Raw genomic sequence first — 24,650 nt, 5'->3', positions numbered from 1 at the left:
ACTAGCCACGACAATAGGAAGTCCAATTTTTTCTAAAAAACTTTTTAAAGCATTAAATAAAGACAAACCCGTATGACTATGAATAGGTAAAAACGATAAAAATCTTTAATAAATTTTCCCTTTTGTACAGTATCTTACAATTATTGCAAGTTGGTCTGTATGTGCGAAATCTGGTGTCGAATCAGTAATGACTGAATAATATTTAGTGTCTTCTTCATTAATATTATTAACAATCTCTCTTAGAACTCGTTTTCCCATTATTTCAATTATTTCTTCATAAGTTTTTGACAGATAACTTAAAATTTTACTTTGCTGAGATTGACATTTTACAATGTGCTCTCGTAAAAAAGGATCAAATTCTGCAATTAATTCCACGAGTCCTATAAAATTACCATTGTGTGGAGATCCCCACTTTTTATTGTGGCCTCTCAATGGCAATTCTCTTTCACTTAGAAATTTAATTGTCGTGTTCAGCATATTAGCATTGCATTTTTATGATCTATCAATTCTTCATGATTGTCTAGAGTTCGGATTAGATTAGTCCAATCAGAAAAACCGTTTGTGTCAAGAGATGTATGTAATACTGAGAATATTTTACATACTAAACAGTAAACGCATCCTTTACTATTAGAATAACATAAACCATGATCTAATTAGTTTTTGTCCATTTCTTAAACGGTTCTCGAAATACTTATTATTAAATTTTCTATTTTGACCATTATCAAATTTCTTTGAATCAAAACAAAAGTTATCTTGCTTTCTATTTTGAGAAAAAACGATGCTTCTTTTAAAAGACAGTTATTAATGAATTCCTTATTAATTAAATCAGGCCATAATACTAAATCTTTATATTTATTAAAATTTTCTACTTTTTCAATTATATCATGGATTTCGTCTTTTATACTCTTATTTTGAATAATTTGATCGGCATACTCATTAATTTCTTCTTTATTTTTACATTCTTCTTTTTCTGCTTTATTCTGAGAAGCCGAAGGTATGCATGAAAAAAAATTTGAAAGTTTTTGACATTTTGCTATTTCTATTTCTTTTTGTTCCTTCAATTTTCTCTTCTGACTTGTGCTCAGATATTTGCGTTTAGTAAATAATATTAAATATAGTTATAAAGTAATTGGAAAAAAAGAAAGTAAAATATGAAATCAACTTATCAAATAAAGTGATAAAAGAAAAAATAAATAATATTTAAAACAAATAAATAATTTAAGCATTGACCCCTAACAGGCAAAAGTTTTATTTGTTTCACACGACGTTTCGACCCTTGTTCTGGGTCTTTTTCAAGTGTACTCAAATATAATATAAAGATACATTATAACATGATCAACTTAAAAATATATAAACGCTGTGGGGAGTCATGCGTATCGCAAGACCCCTGTCAAACGAATGTTTTTCAATGTTTTTATATGTCTTCTCCTACCCCTTTTCTTTTCTTTTGTCTCGTCATAATTATTAGATCTATTATTGTCATAATATTGTTTATAAATTACTTCTCATAAAAGCAAAAATTGTGTAGGAAATTATGAAATTATACAACTTATATAATTTTTTAATTTTAGGAATAAACCTAAATATTTAGAGGAATATTATAGGCATATAGCTATATCTATTATTCCATTCTTCACTCCATTTTTCACTAAAACGTTTATGTAAAATTTTCTTATTCTATTCTCTTGAATTTGTTTTATAAATGCAAAAGTATAAAAATTTGACAGTATATATTACATCTAATAATCTCTAATTTTAGGAACTTAATAGTATAACACTATTTACCGGCCTCGCGAAAACGGAAAACGGCAAACATACACGGGCAAAGACAACGGGCATTGCTGGACAAAAAAATATATACATAAAAACAGCGCGTGCGATTAACCTTGTATATCGTAAAAAACGATTTATTTCAATTTGTTTTTCGCGCGCAAATTTGGGACCGCGCCTTATCGCGCGTAGTAATATTCGGCAAAGAGCGTGCCTAGGAGGAGCCCCCCACTTGGGCGAGCGGGCGAGAGCTAACTCGATCGCGGAGAGAAGCGGACGCACGCGTGAGACGACACGTTTTCGCGAGAACAAAGGCGTCCAGTATATTTTTACCCGCGATAACGCTTTCAGTTATACCCTTAAGTGCAACAAAACTAGCTTGTATTTTGACCAAAGCAAATAAATATTGTGAAAGAAGAAGAGTCAAAAATCTTTTTGACCACATCGTCGCTGACGTACTCCTTCCAGAGACACGTGTGGCGGGCACATGCCCTCAGCGTAATCATTACGCAACAAAGTTGGTCCTTCGAGCCGGATTTATTATCCGTTCATCTGTGCTTTGGAAAAAAAGTGTGGAAGAACACGGGAATCAAACGTGCGAAATTCTCCAACGCACTGTAAGCTTTCGGTATCGCAACAGGGGTAACAAATTACATCGCCGCGACAGGCGATATCTACTATAGTACGATCTTCCGAACGGCTGGCTGACATCATTCACGTAATCAGGCAGCTTCAAATATTTTGGAAGAAATCATCAACGGCATCCAAAAATTTATTCTGGATTACCAGACTGCTAGCGACGCAGCGAGATTGACGCAACAAGGCGGCTTTCTCGAGATCGCGTCACGTGTAGACATTGCAGCAATCTCTACTATATCACGATTTTCCGGACGGCTAGCTGACGTTATCGACGCAATCGGGCGGCCTCTTCCTACATCGGGAAATTATCGACGGCATCCAGAAATTCATCCCGGACAACGAGACTGCAGGCACGACCACCAACGCAGCGAGAGCGGCACATCAAGGCGGCTTCCTCGAGATCGCGTTACGTGTAAACATTGCGGTAAGGGTGATTATTTCTTAGCGGCGCCAACCCGTATTCATTTCGTATTAACCAATAAACTCATTAAAAATTCAATATAACTGATATTGCATCGCTCAAAAGACAGCGCGCGACCATCAAGACTTCATGTACGCGAGTCAAGACGTACGTAGATGCCATTGTTACCGTTACGCCGCCTATCGTAGCACAACTTGAAAAGCGTAAAAATAAATTAAACGAATATTGGTCGGATTACAATGACGTACAAACGCAAATCGAGTCACTCGACGAAAATAAAGCAAATAATCGTGACAATTTTGAGGAGGCATTTTTTTCGTTATCCGGAAGAATTCGGGAGCTCATTAAACCCGCATTACCAAACTTAACGGAAGGCTCACGGTCTTTATCACGCGCTTCTGACACGGTAGAAACTCATTCCAATGTTCGGTTGCCCAAACTAAATTTGCCGACATTTTCTGGAAAATACGATGAATGGTTTCCCTTTCATGATTCTTTCAATTTTATTATACATTACAATTGCAAGCTAAATAATATACAAAAACTACAATATTTGAAATCTGCGCTAACCGGTGATGCGAGCAGTGTCGTAGACTCTTTAGAAATTAACGATTTAAATTATGATATCGCGTGGAATCTTTTAAAGAAGCGCTACGATAATAAACGCGTTGTCGTACAAACTCATGTAAAGGCAATCAGGGACTTGCCATCCATGCCTAAAGAAAATTTAGTTGATTTGCGACATATCGCTGACAGAGTGACTAAACACATCAAAACATTAGAAGCGCTCGGGCGTCCTACTTCACATTGGGACGACTCGATCATGCATGTTTTAAGCTCCAAATTAGATACACTCACAATGCAAGAGTGGCAATCGTCACTGACCGGTACAAACCCTCCTACGTTCGAGGAATTTAACGATTTCATAATCCGTTGATGTCAAATGATTGAGACTACGGGAAAAACAATTTCTTCGTGTAACAAAAACGTTAATAAGCAGTCCAGCTTAAAGCGTCAAGCCTCATGTGTCGCGACGGTCAAGCCTAAATGTAATTTTTGTAATGGCGATCACGCCATATATTATTGCAAAGATTTTTTAGCATTATCAGTACCGCAGAGGATAACAGAAATTCGCAATCAAAAAATTTCTGAAGCGTAACAACAAGGATAGGAAGCATGAGTAAAGGGCGCCCCACCCCTGTACTTCGCATCCACAGTCGTACGGACCTTTGGTTCAGTCTACCGCCCTCGCGGTAATTTCCTGGACGTATCGATCATAACTTCAGGTTTTGTCAGGATCTAGCCGGGCGAATTGCTCGATTAGTTTCTGTCCGCCTTCTCCCGTGCTATACGCGCGACGCCCTTCTGCGCAACGTCTGCAGGAGCTATCTTCTCCTCCAGCTCTGCTGTATGGCGTGCTCGTTTGGTAACGCTCAACGACCTTCCTCCAGCTTGTTCCGCCGCTGGGATGGGGTGCACAACACTTTGCTTCGAGGATACGGTTCCACGATTGGTTACCGTACTCGCGGGGATTGACCCCTCTAGGTCGTTGAAGTTGCGCCCATGGCGCTCCGCGGCTGCCAGAGCCGCCGTCAGTCGGGTCACTTCCGCGGTAAACCATTCGATTTTGCTTTGCACAGGAGCTTCGGGGACCATCTCCTCCTGTGCACTCTCTTTTGGGTGATGCCGTTCTACTGGCTCGGCCCTGGCCCTAATAGAATTCAGGGTCCACGTCGGTTCTCGTCCGGCATATTCGCGCATAATGCCACCCCCTCAATCGTACCTCGGCTAAGCCACCAGGTTCCGTTGCTGAAGTCGCTACTCTCAATGACTGTCGCGACATTACGGCTAATGGAAACCGTCTTCAAGTCCTGATTATTCCAGTCACGGGTGTAACTCGCTACACCCCACCCCCATTTGAGTGTAGCGTCGAAGGTGCCCGTGTTTAAATAGTGTAGGATTTTATTTTGATTTGATGTTAAAATAATTAATATTATTTATCCACAGAATTAGTTTATTCTGCACTTGATAAGTATTACATAAAACAGAAAAAGAAAGAGTCTCGGATCAAAGTCGAAATCGTTCTCGAATCACTTAATTTCTACGCGACGTTTCGCTGGTCCGTCTTACTCGCTCGACGACTTTCCAACGACTCTGACCTTTGTTCGCCGGTATCTATCTCGCCTCGCGAAAACGGAAAACGACAAACATACACGGGCAAAGACAACGGGCATTGCTGTACAAAAAAATATATACATAAAAACAGCGCGTGCGATTAACCTTGTTTAGAATAATAAAGTCGTCAAAACGAGGAGATAAATATAATATGTACAATATAACGAAAATTCGAATAATATAATGTAAAATATAATCGAGAAAATAAATATATCCTACAATAGTTATAAATGCTTTATTGACATTGCAAATTACTTATTTATGTAGTAACATATGTGCATTTTAATCTATTTATTTATTAAGGGGTTATATCTACCAAAAATTAAATTTTTTTCACATATTTTTTTATTGGCTTAAAATACCCTAAAACATCCCTAGATTCGTAATCAATAACGTCCTTGGATGACAACAACTTACAGATATTCTTAAAATTAATTTTTCTGGAGCTACTCCGAAGCGTAAAAATATGAAATTTCGATTATATCATCGAACTTTTAATTTTTGGATCTCACCCGCATAGAAACGTCTCTACTTTATCGTCTAGTCGTGATCTACTTCAAAATTTAGTCATAGATGACGTACTACAAACACGTTAAAACAGCCTGAGTTGTACGTCTTTACCATTGTGAGAGCACGTGTTTTGTCAATCACCTGTACGCTGCGGTTTGAGTTGTTGTTCCGTGTTTGTGCTATTATTTTGACTTTATTTATCAGAAAAAGGTAGTAAAATATGAGTGATAAGTTGTAAAGGCAGTAAAAACCGAAGTACAGCGCATAAACGAAGCAAGATTGGAAATAGACGCCCGCCTAACCGTCATTCATTTGAGGGCGATTCAGAGTTCGTTAGCGCTTCGTCGAAAAAACTAAAACTAGGTTATAAGTTTGATAGGAATGTAGATGACTCTTTCTGCTATCGATTCGTGAATTTTGTCACTGTTTTCACTGCCATTTCACAAGTTGTAGTATGTAAAGAGTGCAAAGATAACGTGTCATTTTCGAAAGGAAGTAGGCGTGGGCTTGGCTCTAAAATCATTGTGACCTGTCAAAAATGTGGCATCATGAAATAAACAGTTGCCCAATAATAAATGACCGTGCATATGAAATCAATGCACGTATGATTTTTGCAATGCGTTTGTTAGGCATCGGCATCAACGGGATCAAAAAATTTTGTGCTTTTATACCTTCCAAAACTGGGTTTTCAAGCTACATATGATAAGATCGTCTCCAATATTGCAACTGCTACTGCATCTGTGCGCACTTTATGTATGAAAGAAGCAGCTGAAAAGGAAAAAGTGCTGACCATCAAACACAAAAACAACGACGGACTTACAGTATCAGGCGACGGTTCATGGAGAAAGAGAGGTTTTTCTTCTCTTTTCGGTGTCACCACACTAATTGGCTGGTATACTGGCAAAGTTGTAGATGTCTGTGTAAAATCAAAATTTTGTAAAACTTGTCAGTATTTGGAAAAGATACAAGATAGTGCTGAATATGAAGAAAGTTATGCTGAACATAAACCGCACTGTCAAGCAAATCACGGAGGATCTGCGGGGAAAATGGAAGTGGATGCGGTAGTAGAGATGTTTCGATGTTCCGAAGAGCTTTACAGTGTCAAATACATCAATTATATCGGAGATGGAGATTCCAAAACCTATAAAGGTATTGTTGATGCTGAACCGTATGGAGATGTACGTGTATCTAAAAAAAGAGTGCATTGGTCATGTACAAAAAAGAATGGGAAATCGCCTACGTAATGTAAAAAAAACGACTAATACCAACGAATCATTCAATTCGGTTGTGTGGTGCATCGCACCGAAGACTGTGTCAAGCGGAAAAACTGTGCTCGATATAGCGACTGATGTCGCCGTTATCATTTTTAATGATGGTTTAGCAGTCTTATTTCTTGTATACGATGCACTAGGATTAACAGTTGGACGAAATCTATACGATTTTTGTATGGAAGCCGACGAAAACCGCATTAAAGCCGCCGAGTACTCACTTTTCGAAATTACGAAACAGACTCGACGTAGCATTACATCAACCAGAAAAGAACTGGAGGAGCAAAATATGACCTTGGAAGGGCAATTGTATGGTGCTGGGATAGCAGAGTGAAGGTACAAAAATTTTTACAGACCATATTCTCATAATTTCAAAAAGTTACAGCGTTCTCAAACTTAAAACGCGTTTTTCTTCAAATCATATTTTTCAAATCGGCGAGCAGTAGAACTCGAAGAGTTTTCATCCGACCGACTTGAAAATTTAACTGTAACTACTTCATTTGATTATCTAGTGAAGTACACACGATTTTAACGATTGATGAAGAGGATTTTTTTAAATAATTTTAAGTTACGTTTTTTCGTCGAAAATTCGATTTTTTTTTCTAAGTCTCGCCATTTTGCGAAAAAAAATTCTAAAATTATGATCGTGTGTACTTCACTAGCTATACTCATGTAGTTAGTGAAAAAAATTTTTTTATGCTTCCAGATGGTGATCTAGGGGACTTCTACTGCTCGCCGCGGAAGACTTTCTGTATTTCTTATGCGATCCTACCGCCCCCATTTTGTAAAAAAATGACAATAATAAAATTTTTTCTTACTCCTGAAAAGTTGCTTAATCGATTACTACATTCCTTATATAAAATAATTTAAAAATGTAGTCACAAAAAAAATCTTTTTTAATTGATTTTTGGTAGATATAACCCCTTAATGTATTAAATCTTCATCATAATTTATTTCTTTCCTTATTTTAGATGGTAAAGCACTATGTTGCCAGTGGCTGTAATGTAAGGCTAAAGCAGAATCTTATGTTGTTTCAATTTCAGAAAGAACTACATAAGTGTGCAAATTGGATTTCATTTGTAAATTGATTAAATTGGCAACCTTCTACAAGTAGCACATTATGCGAAGTATGTATACTTTGTGATATCAATAATTTTACTGATAAATAATTAAAAATATTATACTAATTTCATATTAATAAATTTTTAACTCATTTTCATTTTTCCATCCATCCATTTTTTTAATGCGTAGCTTCACTTTGACAAGGATCAATGGGAACGGCAAAGAGTTGATGGTTCAAGAAAATTGAAATGTTCAGCTATTCCATCACTACAATGTTCCACAGAAAATTCTTCAACGACACCTTACATTTATTGGCATAATGGACATAATTATTGAATTATTGCCGTCCATATCATCCTCCAACAGTAAATAAATTGACATCAAAAGTATCAAAAACAACAGGAACATCAAAAACAACAAAAACAGCAAAAACAATGGAAACATCAGAAACAATGGAAATACCAGAAACAATGGAAACACCGGAAATAAGGGAAACAATGGAAATAAGGGAAATGTCAGAAACAACAAAAGCAGTAGAAACAGTGGAAATATCGAAAGCGATAGAAACACTGAAAACAAATACGAAAATACAGTCGTCATATATACAAATTGTAGATAGTATAAAAGATGAATCCATTAACGCTTTGAAACGACAGTTACTTTTGAAAAATAAAGAATTAGCCGCATTTCAGTTGAAATACAATACTTTACAGAAAAAAACAAATTTGATTTTTAAAAATTACTACAGTGTAAAGAAGCAAAATAAATTATTGGCAAATAAGCTGAAAAGATTACAAAATCATCGCAAGCAGAAATTTAGTACCCAGTTGCATGACGACTAACAAATAGATTTAGATTTAAAGATGGCAAAAGGAAGAAAATGAAGTAATGAAACGATTACCAATGAATTAATATATAAGATGAAATAGAGCACACAGGGCTATTCAGATTTTGTCAAAAGGTTTCCATTTCCCTTTAGTTCGAACACTTCAGAGAGCGCTGTATTTCATTCACCTTAGACAATGGAAAAGAGTTGAAATCTAAATTGGAGCTCTCTGAAAAATATCAATATTAAGTTACAGTTTTAAGTACAATAAGTATTTGTCATTTATTTTCGAATAAAGTTGAATTTACTTAAACATGTTCAGAGATGAATCGGTAAGATGATTTGATAGTCAAACAACTTGCTCTTTTTCCTGCACAGTGGAAAATTATAAAATAACATTAAAAGTGTAGACATAACTGAAAACAAACATCAAAAGTGTAGACATAACTTAAAACAAACATCAAATATTTCAATTCCAAGAGTTCAAAAGATTGCATAATTTAAAGTTTTTATATAAAGTGATGTAAAATCGGTACAGATATATGAAGAATATATATAATTGCTTCTAGTACGCAGTCTAATTGATTTGACAATCATGCTGCACTCTGTTTATGCGATTTACATGGACTAATAACGACAATAAAACACTGTCATTATCACTCTGGCTGCATTCGGAAATGTCCTTGAAGTACATTCCCTCTTTTCCTTCGGCTTGTATTCATAGTCCGATCTTATATTTAAGATCGTCTTAAGTCTGGTCGGAAGTTGACTTAAAATCCCGTTCAAAACTAATCAAATGGCTGCGTGGCGTCAAGAGCTCGGACGTAAGACGATCTTAAATATAGGATTGAATTATGAATATGGGCCATTATCACTGACATAGGAATGATATGGCAAGAGAGAGAATGCGCTTGGCGACGTGCGTGTGGATCTAAGATGGTCGCATGGTGGGGGTAGTTGGCGTCTCTTAGTGGTCAAAAATTAATAACCCGGATTTATTTTAATTTTATTTTAGCATTCACTTAATTGTTTTTCACATACAAAAAACGCTTTTCAATGATTAGAATACAGGTGTAACGTTAGTTTTCCTTAGGTTCACTCCCACTCTGTAACCGTAGCAGTCGTCTTACGAACGGATAGTTCATCACAAATAAAAAGGTACGAGTTGACGCCTCCCTGTTACATCTGTATTCTAATCATTAAAAAGCATTGTTTATATGTGACAAATAATTAAGTGTGTGCTAAACTAAAACTAAAATAAATCCGTGTTATTATTTTTTGGTCACGGTAAGAAAAATATTTTTTTTATCTTCACAAGGATGAAAATCTTTGAAAAAATTATAGACGACCAATCTGGGCAAAAAATATAATATATTAATTTATTAGATCTTCCTCATTACATTTTGACCTTTGGTTCAGGTCCTTATCAAATGAACACAGTAATAAAATAATTTCACAATTAAAATGATACATTTATTAAGTGATGATTTATAAAGTCATCGATTTAGCAGATTCAAAGTAAGCAATTTTCTTTGTAATAATTTTAAAAAATTTTTTCTAACAATAGTCATTAAAAAAAGGGTATTATTTAATATAGAAACGTATAATTATTAAGGGAAACTAAGACAATTCCACGCTTTCAAACGATGGAATGTGAAGAGTTTTCCACCTTTAAAATCATCATTGAAAATAATCCGCATTAACATCTAGAAACGTTCCAAGTATAATATAGAGATGTATTCAGCCTCAAAATCACACGCTACATATCATCAAAAGTTGTAATCGTTCGCATCACCCAAATTATTTTATATATGATTATAATGAACAGTAAGATTTACAATTGTTAGCATTGTCGAAATGTTTTTAATTAATTTTTTAATTTTATAATTGACTAAGATTATATGACTCCACTGAAGAAGACTGCGTACAGTCGAAATGTTTGATTATTATGTTTTGAAGCTTTTATGTAATTTAATGTATTATGTTTTGATGGTTTTAAAATAAATATGTATAATATTCATTAACATCCGAATAATTTTATGCTCTTTAGTTGGTCTGTACTGACATTAATACAATTTTATTTCAATATATAAAAGCGTCATAATTTTACTAATTTATTATTTTAAAATGATACAATAAGCAATAATAAAACAAAATTATTGAAAATTACTAAACATAAAAGCGAAAAATGTAATACTAGACACAAAAAATAAATAAAAATAAATAAAAAAATAAATTACAATAAAAATAAAAATACAATTAATTTACAAATTTAATTTACAATAGTTATTAAATTATAGAAACAATTAACTCAAGACCACAGACAGACACACAGAAGAATGTGTAAAAAATATATATAAGCGAAAACTGACAACGTTAAATGTTAAAATGCAAGATTTTTTGATGTCATAATAAAATATGTATGATAGTCATCACTATAAAATTGAATATGTGTGAGAACACGTGTGTCTACTAAGACGTTTAGCTAACAACTGTATGTACACGTCGTGTAAACATTTAAACTGTATTGATAATCTTATTATAAATAATATTCAAATTTTCATCTGAATTTAATGTATTATTACACTTTTTTATATAAAACATCTCAGCTATTTCTCTTTTTTTAGTATCTTTCTCATGATGTAAAATAATCGGATTATCCTAGTCAAAATCGTGTCCAAATTCAACTCTATGTTTGCTCACTACAGAGTAATAGTTTACTCACTACTTTCATGTAATTTAATATTATTCTTATGTTCCCTAGTGCGGGTTTTCAGGTGTCTTTTTGTTTGTCCGATGTAGGAAAAAGTACAATTTTTACATACAATTTTGTATATCACTTTAGTTTTATTCAATTTTAAAATCTTATCTTTACCGCGATCGAATACACTACATTTAAACCAAAACAAAGACGTAATTCTTTCCAATCGCTAGTCAATAAATAGGTAAATCAAATAATCAACCAAACTAGCAAAAATCAGTTTATTTAATTTCACGACGTTTCGACCATATAATTGTGGTCCTTATCAAGTGAACAATAACACTACAAAAAATAACTTAAAAATAATATTAAAAATACAAAGCTAAAATAAAATAAAAATATGTAATAACTATTCAAAAAACCGCATATAATAATGTACAACTGCAAACCGATATTCTAGTATAATACTTAGAGTATAAGAGATTTTAGTCACTAAAGCTGACAAGGGGCAAACAACGGTGATATTGGACAGAAACAATTATGTACAAAAAATGGAAGCGTTACTTGACGATCCTCACACTTATAAAAAACTCAAGAAAGATCCTATTAACTTTACAACTAACAAATTAAATTCTCTTGTTAAGTCTTGGCGTTTGAACGACCTTATTGACGATAGAACCTATAAATTTCTTAATTGTACAAACCGTAATACACCACGTTGTTACGGACTTCTAAAGATTCATAAGAATGGATATCCTTTACGTATCATTGTTTCGACACTTGATAGCCCGGGATATAATATTGCGAATTATATTCACAACGTTATACAATGTTTGATTAAAAAACCGAACTTGTACATTAGTGACGGATGATCGTTCTCCAGGAATATTAGAGGTAGAATCATCAAAGATAATGAAATAATGATATCGTTGGATGTCACTTTATTATTCACGAATATTCCTAAGGAGCTAAATAGTTTTAAAGGGAATCAAAAAACGCTGGAACAATATTTCGGATAAAACAACTTTTAATCTGGCACAATTTTTACATGCTGTTATATCCCCCAAAGATATACAATAGATATAACTATTAAAAGGTAACTAATATTAAGAAATGAGTACTCGTATTACATCCGCAATTACGACAGACACTAACCGCGTTAAAAAAACGCATACGATGCGAGGTATACGCGGAATCAGAATTACGACAGATAATGACCGCGTTAAAAAACGCATACGATGCGAGGTATACGCGAAATCAGAATTACGACAGATAATGACCGCGTTAAAAACGCATACAATGCGAGATATACGCGGAACAGAAATTGGTCAACGTGCAAGCAAAGCAGAAGGACTTTGAATCTGCTTCGCTTGCACCTAGATTCTCGACCGGGGAAACCTGTTGCCAGGCACCCCTTCCGATCGGGAAAACTCCAAAAAACAACGATATAAAAAGAGAGTAGAGACGCGACAAGCTCGCTCAGTCGCAGACACAAATAATCGCTCTAACCACGATCTCGCTAAACCGCGCGCGCACCTAGCATCGACTCGCAGTTGTGCGCGATACGCGGAGTAATAGAAAGTCAGTGCCGCACACACGATAAAGCTTCAGTGTATTAATAGTGGAAATAAAATAAAGACCAAGTGGTTGAAGTTGAATATAGAATTTTAATACAAAAAGTGTAGTGCATTTTCTACAAACACCCGACAAGTCCTGACGCCCCGGATTCCCATCCCAATTTGGCGCGACCCTTAAGTGTCTCTCCCGAGGCACACAACAATTTGGTGGCAGCGGTGGGATTGCGCCGAAGGACCGTCAGGAACTACTCGGAGGAAGACCTGAAAAATACAGCAGTATTAACAATCAGGCACGTCGAACATAATAATCGACGGAAAACGAACAAAACAGAAGCCGACGTATAAGCAGCAGCGTGCCGTACGTACAAGAAGACACACACACACACACGGACAACGCATCAGCCGTCGGGAAGTAGGCCATCACCTAAGGACGCGACCTACGACAACACGGACAACGCATCGCACCGTACAACGACCCGCAGGATCACCTTACAACACCGGACCGCCAGCCGTATCAACACTGCCGAGCGATGATCTGCAGCGTCAGCAAGCGAGCGATAGTAACATTAATGTAAGTCCGAACCAAACTTTTATACATACTGCATGAATGTCGGAGGAAAGCGAAACATCCCGACAAGCGATAGCGAATAAATCGTGGTTACATAGCGACTCAGCCGAACGATCAATCAAAGCACTACCGATAACCTTAGAAAACCTCGGAAAAGTGCGAATAAAATTAGAAGCATATTATTCAGGAGAGAGCGACTCCGAATCATATACTCACGGGAAAGCCGAACGCGAATTTCCGTTTAACATTTTTTGACGAAAGTTTATTTGAAAAAGGGGAAACCGACACCGGTAAAAAATTAAGAAAAGAAAGTAACGAACGCGTGAGACGAATTCCTAGCAACGGGTCACAACACGGGGAATCCTTGCTTACATCATACGATAGTAGTATTTTTGATCCGAGCGAGTATCAGGACATGCTGCGAACACCGCCTAACGGTGGCATGGATGTGTCCGAGGGTGCCATCGACCGCGAGATTGACCGTCTACACGGTACAATAGCTCGCGACAATACTCGACTTGTGGAAGCCGACGTACATGCACCACCCCCTTAATAGCGAAATAGGAACAACTAACCCCCGCGATACCAGACGATACATAAATAGACGCGTTGACGAAATTGAGATGCGCGAAACTCCTAATTATAGGGAGGCCGGCATAGACAACCCTATGCTACGTGAGATAATGAGAGGCATGCGAGAACTACGTAGGGAAATGCTTACGGAAATAAACATATTACGCGAACAAATTCGTGACATTAACGCATACGCTGACAAACGGGGCCAAATCCGCCGGGACACACACACCCGCGAGAGGGAAACGCGAGACCCAGACAATGACGACAAAAAATATGACGTTGTGTACAGACGAACAGAGAGTAACGCTAGACACCGACAAGGCCCGCAGGAGCCTTTTATATCGTTAAAAGAAGCACGGCAAATGATTCCGGAATTTGACGGGACGGCCCAACATAAATTACAGGAATTCTTAAGCGCATGCACTTATGCTATGAAAAATATACACCCTGCTAATGAGAGAGGGTTGGTGGGAGCTATTTTGTGTACAAAATTAAAAGGCAAAGCAATGTTGGATTTTCAAACGCGAGACATACAGACATACGACGAACTCAAGCGACAATTGGAATGTACGTATCAGAGTAGGCGAAGTACTACGTATTTGCAGATAGAGTTCAATTCCTTAAAACAAAAGGCAAATGAAGGCGCGCAAGCTTTCGGAACGCGCGTCGATACCTTAGCTATGGAGTTATATGAATCTATGACGGAGGGAGAAGATCACTCCCCCATTGAAAAGCGGATCATACTAAGAACTATACAAAAACAAGCCTTGCAAAATTTCCAAATAGGACTACGCGACGAGATACAACTACTTATTCGTTCTCGAAATTACCAAACACTGCAGGAGGCAATAACTGCCGCAACCGCCGAAGAAAAGGTAAAGGGCACAACCGCATCGCGATCAAGTCACTATCGAAATCGTTATGATAAAGCGCCGTCGCGATCATCAACAAACGCCGTGTAATGCTATAAATGCGGAAAATCGGGACACTACGAGCGAGAATGCCGTAGTAGTAAATACGCGCTTCCTAAACCGGAGAAGTCAGATCGCGTAACTACAAGAGAAAAATTTTGCAATTACTGCAAAAAACGCGGACACAACCGTGAAGAATGCTGGACATTAAATGGACGGTTAAAAACGACATCAAGTCACGATAGAATAAACGGTGATAAAAAATCGCGTAACGTTAATGTAACCAAAAGTCGTAAGAAGCTGAAAACGAGAAACAGTGATACGGATTCCGAGCGAAGCAGTAACAATGACGAGCAAAGTAGCGACGAGGACGAAAGACAAGAGAAAAAGAATAAGACGACACGCGCGCGGGAATATCAGATGTCACACGTGCGCCGAACGCCGAGAGAGAAAGAGAGTTTAAATATAATTAATCTGCCCATGCGAGAGGCAAAACACGGGAAAGTAAATATGCTTTACGATTCGGGAGCTACGATTTCATTGATAAAAGTGAAACTCTTAAAAGGCGAGACCGAAATTTACAACGATAAAATAACTCGCGTGGGAATAACCGGTCACAAGGCAAAGACAATCGGAAAAATGTACGCGACCATTAAGCTAAACGGGAACAAAATAAAACACGCGATTTACGTTGTGAAAGATGAATTTCCGATGGAATTTGACGGAATTATAGGAATAGATTTCCTGAAGAAACAAAATGCTTGTTGCAACCATAGGAAACGGGAGCTGCAACTAGGAAACGCGGTAATAAAACTGCGCCCGTATGAGAAGATCCGATTACGGCCGCGCAGCGAAACGATTAAATAGAACGAAATTTAAATAGGTCACGAAAAAACAAATCTGAGAACGAACGCGATAGGAACGAGGGAGACTCGGAAAGAGAGACCCCGGTACGCGTAAGCCAGTATCGCTTATCACATATCCGACCCGCCGTAACTAAAAATATCGCAGGAATCATAAAAGCCGACCAAACCGCTCCAGGAATTTTTTATCGGACGATACCTAGACCAACAAAAATTTTTTAAAACAAAATTGAAGTCGGTGAAAAAATGCTTATATATGACGAAACGCTACGACAAGGATAACCGAAAAGAAAACCTCCGACGCCTAAGGTACAATAAGGTAGAGAGAAAAAAAGAGGAGGAAGAAAAAGCGATACGCATGCACACGACAAAATTAAAGTTATTTATTAAACACTAGGGACTTACCTATTCTGGTATCGCGAATCGATCAAGGCTGGTCGCCCCCACCAAAACCACCACTTCACGCACCACTCGCGTACCGGTACGCGTATCGAGGGTGACGTGCAAGGAATGCGGCTCACCCGCCCTCCGGGACACATTCGCCCACCGGAGCACCATATCGTACGCCCGGGTATACTCGTCCCCCGTTATTTCGGGCCCCACAACAGGGCGCGGGCGCGACAGTAGGGACACAACAAATCGTCGAAATGCGAATAAGCATTGCACCTAATACAATTAAAACGAAAATACATATTAATATGTCGTGCCGCACGTAACAAAAGTTGTCCTAAGACTGAAGAAACGACAGAAGATATAAAAAACGAATGCTCCGCTTTCTTGATAAAAAATTGCATACAAAAGTATAAAATAGTAAGGGGAATTATATATATATTACAGGATGATCATATTCAATGCCAACGCAGCGACATTGAGACGGTCAAGCCAAGAGCCATACGAACTCGAGGAATTCACCAACGAACCAGGGATACATTTTGAAAAAATAGGCCATCTACATTGTTCTAAAAGCACGTGGAAACTAGTAATAAAACTAGACCTAGCAACATTAACTGCGAAACAGGGTTACATACGAAATTATATAGAGCGTACAGAAAAAGCGTGCAATGTGTTAACGCAACAAAACACATGCCTTAATTTAGTTAGTATTACAAAACAAACACTAAACTATTTGGAAAAGACGACAATACAAATAAATACACTCTACGACAGACATACAGACAAACGTAGGGGAATAATTGACGGGATAGGAACAGTAGCAAAGACATTGTTCGGTACCATGGACGCCGATGACGAAAAACGCATAAATGAACAACTAGAATTAATAAATAGCCGACAGAGCACGTTACAACACACAGTTAGACATCAATTAACAATAATCAACGATACAGTAACACATATAAATAAGTTAGAGAATACAATAAAACAGAGTGAAAAACTCTTACAGGAAAATGTAGCGCAATATATTACGTTAGAAAAGATACAGGGACAATATGAAATAATTATGGCAGCATTAACAGACGTCATTAGGGACGCGGAAAATATTATAGAATACTTAGCGCAAATCGAGGAAGGAAACATACATCCGAAATTAGTACCATTTGATAACATTGTCGCGCATTTAAAGGAAGCCGCAACACAGTTAGAACAGGGATATTATTTTCCGTTTAGAACACACGCAGTAAACTGGCATGAAATAAAGAAACATGCAAGCGTAAGTGCATACGTAAGCAAAGAATATAATTTATATACAATACTGCGGTTCCCGATAATATCACAGCCTAAATATAACATAATAAAGGCAATTGAATTCCCCGTGGCAGCATACAATAAAACATTTAAAGGTATACAAGTAGAAAACAATATGTTTGCCATAGATAACTTTAGATTAACATATTTAATTATAACAAATGAGGATTTACAAAAATGTAGTAAAATAAACTCTAATTATATATGCGAACATAGCATGCCGACTTATCGCGTAAACATGAATATACCGTGCGAATTACAAATGTATACGCAACGAATGCAAGATAAGCATGAATGTAAGGTACGCTATCGGGTAACGAAAACGACAGTATGGATCCCGTTACATCAAACACACACATGGTTGTACTCAACAGCTAAGGAAGAAAAAATAAATATAAAATGTGACGGATACACAGAAAAAAATTTAGTAATAAAAAATACCGGCCGACTAACCTCACGAGGAAACTGTCAAATTAAAACGGAGGATATGACATTGGAGACAAAAGAGACGACTTACGTAACAAACATAGATACATATTTACCGAATTTTAATATTGCACCGTCACAAGACGAGAACATGAGAATACTCGACACATTAAATAATCTAACACAACACAACGCAGAATTAATAGAATTACGAACGAAGATAAACAACATAGACAATGATTTACAAGATAATGAACAAAAGTTTTATACAAGAAAACAATTTATTTATCCCATGACCTCGAGCGGATTAGTAATAATCATAATTATAATATTTGTCATTGTCATTGTAATTTGGAAAGTAAAAAATAGAAAAAACATTAAAAGAAGACCAAGAGTGACGATACTCGACGATGACTGGGATGTACCTAGATCTATATTGAAAAGAAGTAATAGTACGCGTTTTTAGGAAATAGGAAACGATTATAATTATATTGTGAACGGGATAAACATTTGTAAGCTTTAGTTGTAAGCGAAAAACTTTATGCCTTCGTTTTTCTTTTTTAACGGGGGAGGGATGTTATATCCCCCAAAGATATACAATAGATATAACTATTAAAAGGTAACTAATATTAAGAAATGAGTACTCGTATTACATCCGCAATTACGACAGACACTGACCGCGTTAAAAAAATGCATACGATGCGAGGTATACGCGGAATCAGAATTACGACAGATAATGACCGCGTTAAAAAACGCATACGATGCGAGGTATACGCGAAATCAGAATTACGACAGATAATGACCGCGTTAAAAACGCATACAATGCGAGATATACGCGGAACAGAAATTGGTCAACGTGCAAGCAAAGCAGAAGGACTTTGAATCTGCTTCGCTTGCACCTAGATTCTCGACCGGGGAAACCTGTTGCCAGGCACCCCTTCCGATCGGGAAAACTCCAAAAAACAACGATATAAAAAGAGAGTAGAGACGCGACAACTCGCTCAGTCGCAGACACAAATAATCGCTCTAACCACGATCTCGCTAACCGCGCGCGCACTTAGCATCGACTCGCAGTTGTGCGCGATACGCGGAGTAATAGAAAGTCAGTGCCGCACACACGGTAAAGCTTCAGTGTATTATTAGTGAAATAAAATAAAGACCAAGTGGTCGAAGTTGAATATAGAATTTTAATACGAAAAGTGTAGTGCATTTTCTACAAACACCCGACAAGTCCTGACGCCCCGGATTCCCATCCCAATTTGGCGCGACCCTTAAGTGTCTCTCCCGAGGCACACAACAATGCTTTGGAAACCATTCTTGAATCAATCAGTTTTTGTTTTGAGGGACAATTTTATGAACAGATTTGTGGAAGTCCGATGGGTTGGTTCTCCATTATCCCCCGTTATCTTGGCGGATATAGTTATGGACAATCTTGAGTCATTTTGTTTGAGTTCTTTGGATTTTTTGGTTCCTGTTTATTACAGATATGTGGACGATATTTTTGCTATAGTTCCAATTGACAAAATAGACGAAATACTACTTTTAATAACTACCACGTCTTAAATTCATGTACGAAACCGAACTTAATTCTTCTCTTAACTTTTTAAATACTACAGAACTCCGATTTAATAATAGACTTATAACTAATTGGTTTATAAAACCGACTTGGTCAGGGAGATACATCAATTTTCGTGTCATTCTCTAAAATTTAAAATAAATACTATTTTTTAAAATAAATACTATAATTTAGTTGACCATGCTATTTTATTATTTGACGAGCGGTTTCACTATGATAATATAGAAATTATTAAGAATATTTTATTAAATAATTGTTTCCCATTAAGAATCATTAATTGCTTTATATATATAAAAAAATTAATTTTTTAAAACATAATAAAAAACTGTAATGAGGATGATAATAAAAATAATAATGAAAAAACATTTTATCCGATTACGAAACATTTATGTCGATACCGTACGTGAAGAATGTTAGTGAAAATATTGCACATATTTTTAAGAAGTTTGGCATTGATGTGATCCACAGATTACCCAAAAAACTCAATTTATTAAATGCGGCAAGGATGTTCTGTCTAATGACCGTGCGACTAATGTTGTGTATAAGATTAATTGTAAGGATTGTTCTGCGGCATACATAGGACAAACTAAGAGGCATCTTAGCACGAGGTTTAATGAATACCGAAAAAACATAAAATTAGATATTACTTCGCATTCAGTTATTAGCAAACATTGGTCGGAATTTGAACACAATTTTGATTGGAATAGTTTTAATATTTTACATACTGAAAAACACGTAAAGAAGAGAGAGATAGCAGAGATGTTTTTTATTAAAAAAACTCAATAATAACATTAACTCACAAAAAGATACAGAGAGTTTAAATGACATTTATAACAAAATAATTAAGGACGTATGGGAGGTACAATCGGAGACAAAAGTATCCGAAATTCGAAAATTACAAATATTTGCATTTTGCAAGTCTTAAATAAAGTCAGTAACTAAAAGGATAGTGGCAGCTCTAAGTTTTAATTTAGAAATGTAATTTTTTCATTCCGATTCATTTTTTGGCTGCATTTGTTAATATTATTATTTATAAATGGTAGTAATTTAATCAACCAACTCTGGCTATTTAATAATCTTTATTTAATATTCACGACGTTTCGGCCATGGGTTTCGGCCCTTATCAATTGCTAAAACACAACTTTCTATATAGAAACTTAATTTCTGATCTTAAAATGTGACATGATATAATGTGAAACAATTAACTATGATACTTAGTTAATTGTTTCATATTATATCATGTCACATTTTAAGATCAGAAATTAAGTTTCTATATAGAAAGTTGTGTTTTAGCACTTGATAAGGGCCGAAACCCATGGCCGAAACGTCGTGAATATTAAATAAAGATTATTAAATAGCCAGAGAGTTGGTTGATTAAATTACTACCATTTTTAATTATCATCTGGTGACTTCAGAGATTTTTACATCTTTTATTATTATTTATGTAATAAAATTTTTGAGAGTGAATATTCCCTGAATTCAACTTGACGGAAATGAATTTTTACAAACATAAGTGAAGTTAATAATCGTTATAAAGTAATGAATTATGTTTAAATATGAATAAAAATGTAAATACATGTTATATTTAAAAAAATTATAACTAAAATGTAATTATTCTTGATTGAGTGCTCTTTGAAAACTGTTAAATGTGACAACACTGTCGCTTCTCATAAGTTGGCAACTTTACGAGCTATCAATTCCACATGTCAAAAAAGATGCCAATTCACGTTGTGCATAATTAGAGGCTATCTATACCGCTAAAAGTTTTTCACGCATTATTATGTCAAAAATAACGTATCGTTGGAAAGGAAAAATAGTATCTAAAAAAACTTATGAAAAAAGAATCGCTCAACAAAAAAGTGGCGAAAAGAGAAGAAAAATATCAAAAGAGAATGAAGAAAAAATAGTGAACGAAATTAAGGACATTATTGAAGAACAGTCTGATTTCAGAAGTTCCAAAAGCATTAAATGTTTCTCTTGACATAACTTCACTTTTCCGTTCGCATTCGTCGCGTCAACACGCATGCTAAGCGTCTCTTGTTATTATGCGAGCAACAATAGTCCGAAAAGTTTTTTCGACCATTTGTGTGTGATATTTTTACGCGCGATTTGAAGCTAATTGCAAAGGTAAGTGCAAAAATATCAGTGGGCGATTGCCTTGTTACACACAAAAGGAATTGTGGATGAACATTCGGTGTGTCGATGGCGATGCGGCCAATCTGAAAATGTCCAAAGTAGGGAGTTGTGAGACACTTAATGTCTCACAACTCCCCACTATTTACATTTCTCAACTGGAGTTTGCATCTTTCATGCGTATGTCAAATAATTCATGCATAATTTTAATGTTTCATCCAAATTCATTGAGTTCAGCCATTTTTATGTGTTCGCATTTTTCCATGATTGTTGTAGTCGCCATGCCGCGTCATAAATAGGAGACAAGTAAACCAGATATTAATGCGATAGTGGCTGCCATCAAAGAGGTGACGATGGAGAAGAAGTCGTTGCGGTCCGTTGGTCAAGCATACAAGATTAACAAATCAACATTGTCTCGCTACATTGCGAAGCTCACTTAGGCAATCGGAGATTTTGTAACCGCTTCAAATGAACAAGTAGTCAATTTCGTTTCATCACTAATAAGAAGCCAAACTGGCGGAAAAACGGTTTATTTTATTTTGATTCGATTTTTCCGACATTGTGCTGATGAATTCTTTATGTTTACAGATTTTCAGCGCACAACAAGAAGAGCTAATGAAATATACCGTCAAGGCCAGCGCAATCTACTACGGATTGAGCATAAGTTCAAAAGATTTGGTTACGAATTTGCGAAGAAGATTGGCATTCAATATCCCGCGGTTTGGAATACTACTTGTGAAGCGTCGAAGGACTGGTATTATGCATATATGCATCGGCATAAAAATCTCTCTCTCAGAACACCAGAGCAGATCAGCACAAATCGCGCGAAGTCATTCTCCGCAGCCAATGTCAATGCATTTTTCGCTAATCTTGGCACTGTGACTGATGCGACAGTCTTCGAACCTCATCGAATCTGGAACGTCGACAAAACCGGATGCCCGACCGTCCCTACAAAGGTAGTTAAGATCATCACAGCGAAAGGGTCAAAGCGAGTTGGCTAAACAACATCGGCCGAAAGAGGCACAACTGTCTCCTTAGCGTTGGGTATCAATGCGACCGGACAGTCCATCCCACCATTTTACATATTTCCGCGCAAGAATATGCAGAAAGTGTTTATGGACAACGCTGCTCCTGGTGCCGTTGGCGTCGCCAATGAATCCGGATGGATGACGTCACAAAAATTCGTGAAATTTATGGCTCATTTTATCGGCACGCCAACGCATCCAAAAAATCGCCGATTCTATTATTACTTGATAACCACACTTCCCATCTCAGCGTGGAGGCCATAGATATGGCAGTTGATAATGGCATGATTTCTTTCCCTCCCCATTGCTCGCATTGTATGCAACTCTTAGATGTCAGCGTATTCGGTCTATTCAAAAAGATGTTCTACACCCAACGCCAAGCTTGGATGAAAAATCACATCGGCAGAGGTTTGGAATTACATCACATAGCGCCTATCGCTAATAAATGTCTCGATGCGTCTGCCACGCCTAAGAATATCAAATCTGGGTTTAGAGCAACGGGTATTTATCCATTTGATCCGAATATATTCACGGCTGAAGATTTCTTAGCGGCTGATTTGAGCGGGGAAACTCAATGCACTGATGACGACAATGACGATCCTGCTAATTGTCGTGTTTTAATAGTTAATCCAGATGGCATCGAAACCGTCGCACATGAAGAGACCACTTCTGAAGTCACCATTTCTGAAATGGCCAGCACATCATCGGCGCCGAGCACATCGGCTGCAGTTCTTCGCAGTGCATTGCAAGATGTTGGACCTCTCAAACACGATACACCGGCCAAAAAATCCAAACGAGGCCGCAAGTCAATGGAAACTACCATTTTGACTTCGCCTGAAAATATGGCCAGCTTACACAAGAAAGCTGAGGACAAGCGGGCAAAACAGGCAAAAAAAGACGAGAAACAAAAGAAGCAAACGGATGTGGCACCACCGAAAAAGTGCAGTCGTGCACTTTCCATGCCAGCGAAGGTGATGTCAACTTTATCTGAAGAGGAAGACTTCTGCATTATCTGCAAAGGTGCAATGCCAAAGAAATTGAACCGAAACAACTCAATACATTGCAATGTATGTGATCGAACTGTGCACTTGAAGTGTGCCTGCATAACAACCGGCTATTATACCTGTGTTTACTGCGAATCGGTTAGTCCGAAACCTAATCCCTGAACACAGGGATTCAGCGAACTAAGCCGACTTTGTTTGTTGTTCAATATTTTTTTCGACACAACTGTCTCCATTTCTATTTTTCACAACTTCAATAAAACTTTATCATAAAAATATGCCATTTTCTCCCATATTTTGTCATGTCTCACAACTCCCCGCCATTTTTGAAACTTCGATAATCGTTCCTTTTTTACGAGCCATATAAATTTGTACAACCGCTATGAATTTCAACAAACTGTTACAGCCAATAGTTGTATTGTGAAGTCTACTACATATCCCGCTTTACAGGTTTGCAAACTACCGATTTTTATGGTAGTTATGCTTCAAAAACAAAACCCGTCTTCTAACTCTCCACTCTCTCCTATAAATTATGTATATACTGAAATATAGAAACTGATAATGCACAAAATGATAATATTTATAAAGGTTTTTTTATTTTACAAGAGAGAGAGAGAGAGAGAGAGAGAGAGAGAAATATCAGAACATATATTTTCTATACAAACAATTTATAAAAAACTAAATAAATAATAATGTATAATACTGTTATATAAAAATAATCTAAATATAATAATTGAATTGTGTTGAACCAAAAATTTTTATACTAAGATTTTCGAAAATGTGTAAATGTGTTAATAAAATTGTAATAAATCACTCATCAAAAATACTCATGAAAATACCGGCGAACAAAGGTCAGAGTCGTTGAAAAGTTGTCCAGCGAGTAAGATGAATCAGCGAAACGTCGCGTAGAAATAAAGT

The 24,650-nt window shown here is 36.6% G+C and overlaps 1 protein-coding gene across 1 annotated transcript; it reads left to right on the top strand.

The window, feature by feature from the left end:
* The first annotated feature begins 14,128 nt into the window (after window positions 1-14,128).
* Window positions 14,129-23,897, top strand: LOC146720547 (uncharacterized). The gene is given in 4 exon segments (XM_085488283.1): window positions 14,129-15,808; window positions 22,295-22,460; window positions 22,550-22,662; window positions 23,091-23,897. Coding segments are annotated over 4 exon segments (2,754 nt in total). The 5' UTR covers window positions 14,129-14,140.
* Window positions 23,898-24,650: the final 753 nt, after the last annotated feature.

The sequence above is a fragment of the Nylanderia fulva genome, unplaced genomic scaffold (genome assembly GCF_048542155.1).
Source record: "Nylanderia fulva isolate GAGA-0341 unplaced genomic scaffold, ASM4854215v1 Scaffold67, whole genome shotgun sequence".
Taxonomy (NCBI): domain Eukaryota; kingdom Metazoa; phylum Arthropoda; class Insecta; order Hymenoptera; family Formicidae; genus Nylanderia; species Nylanderia fulva.
This window is presented reverse-complemented; position numbering and strand designations above follow the sequence as displayed.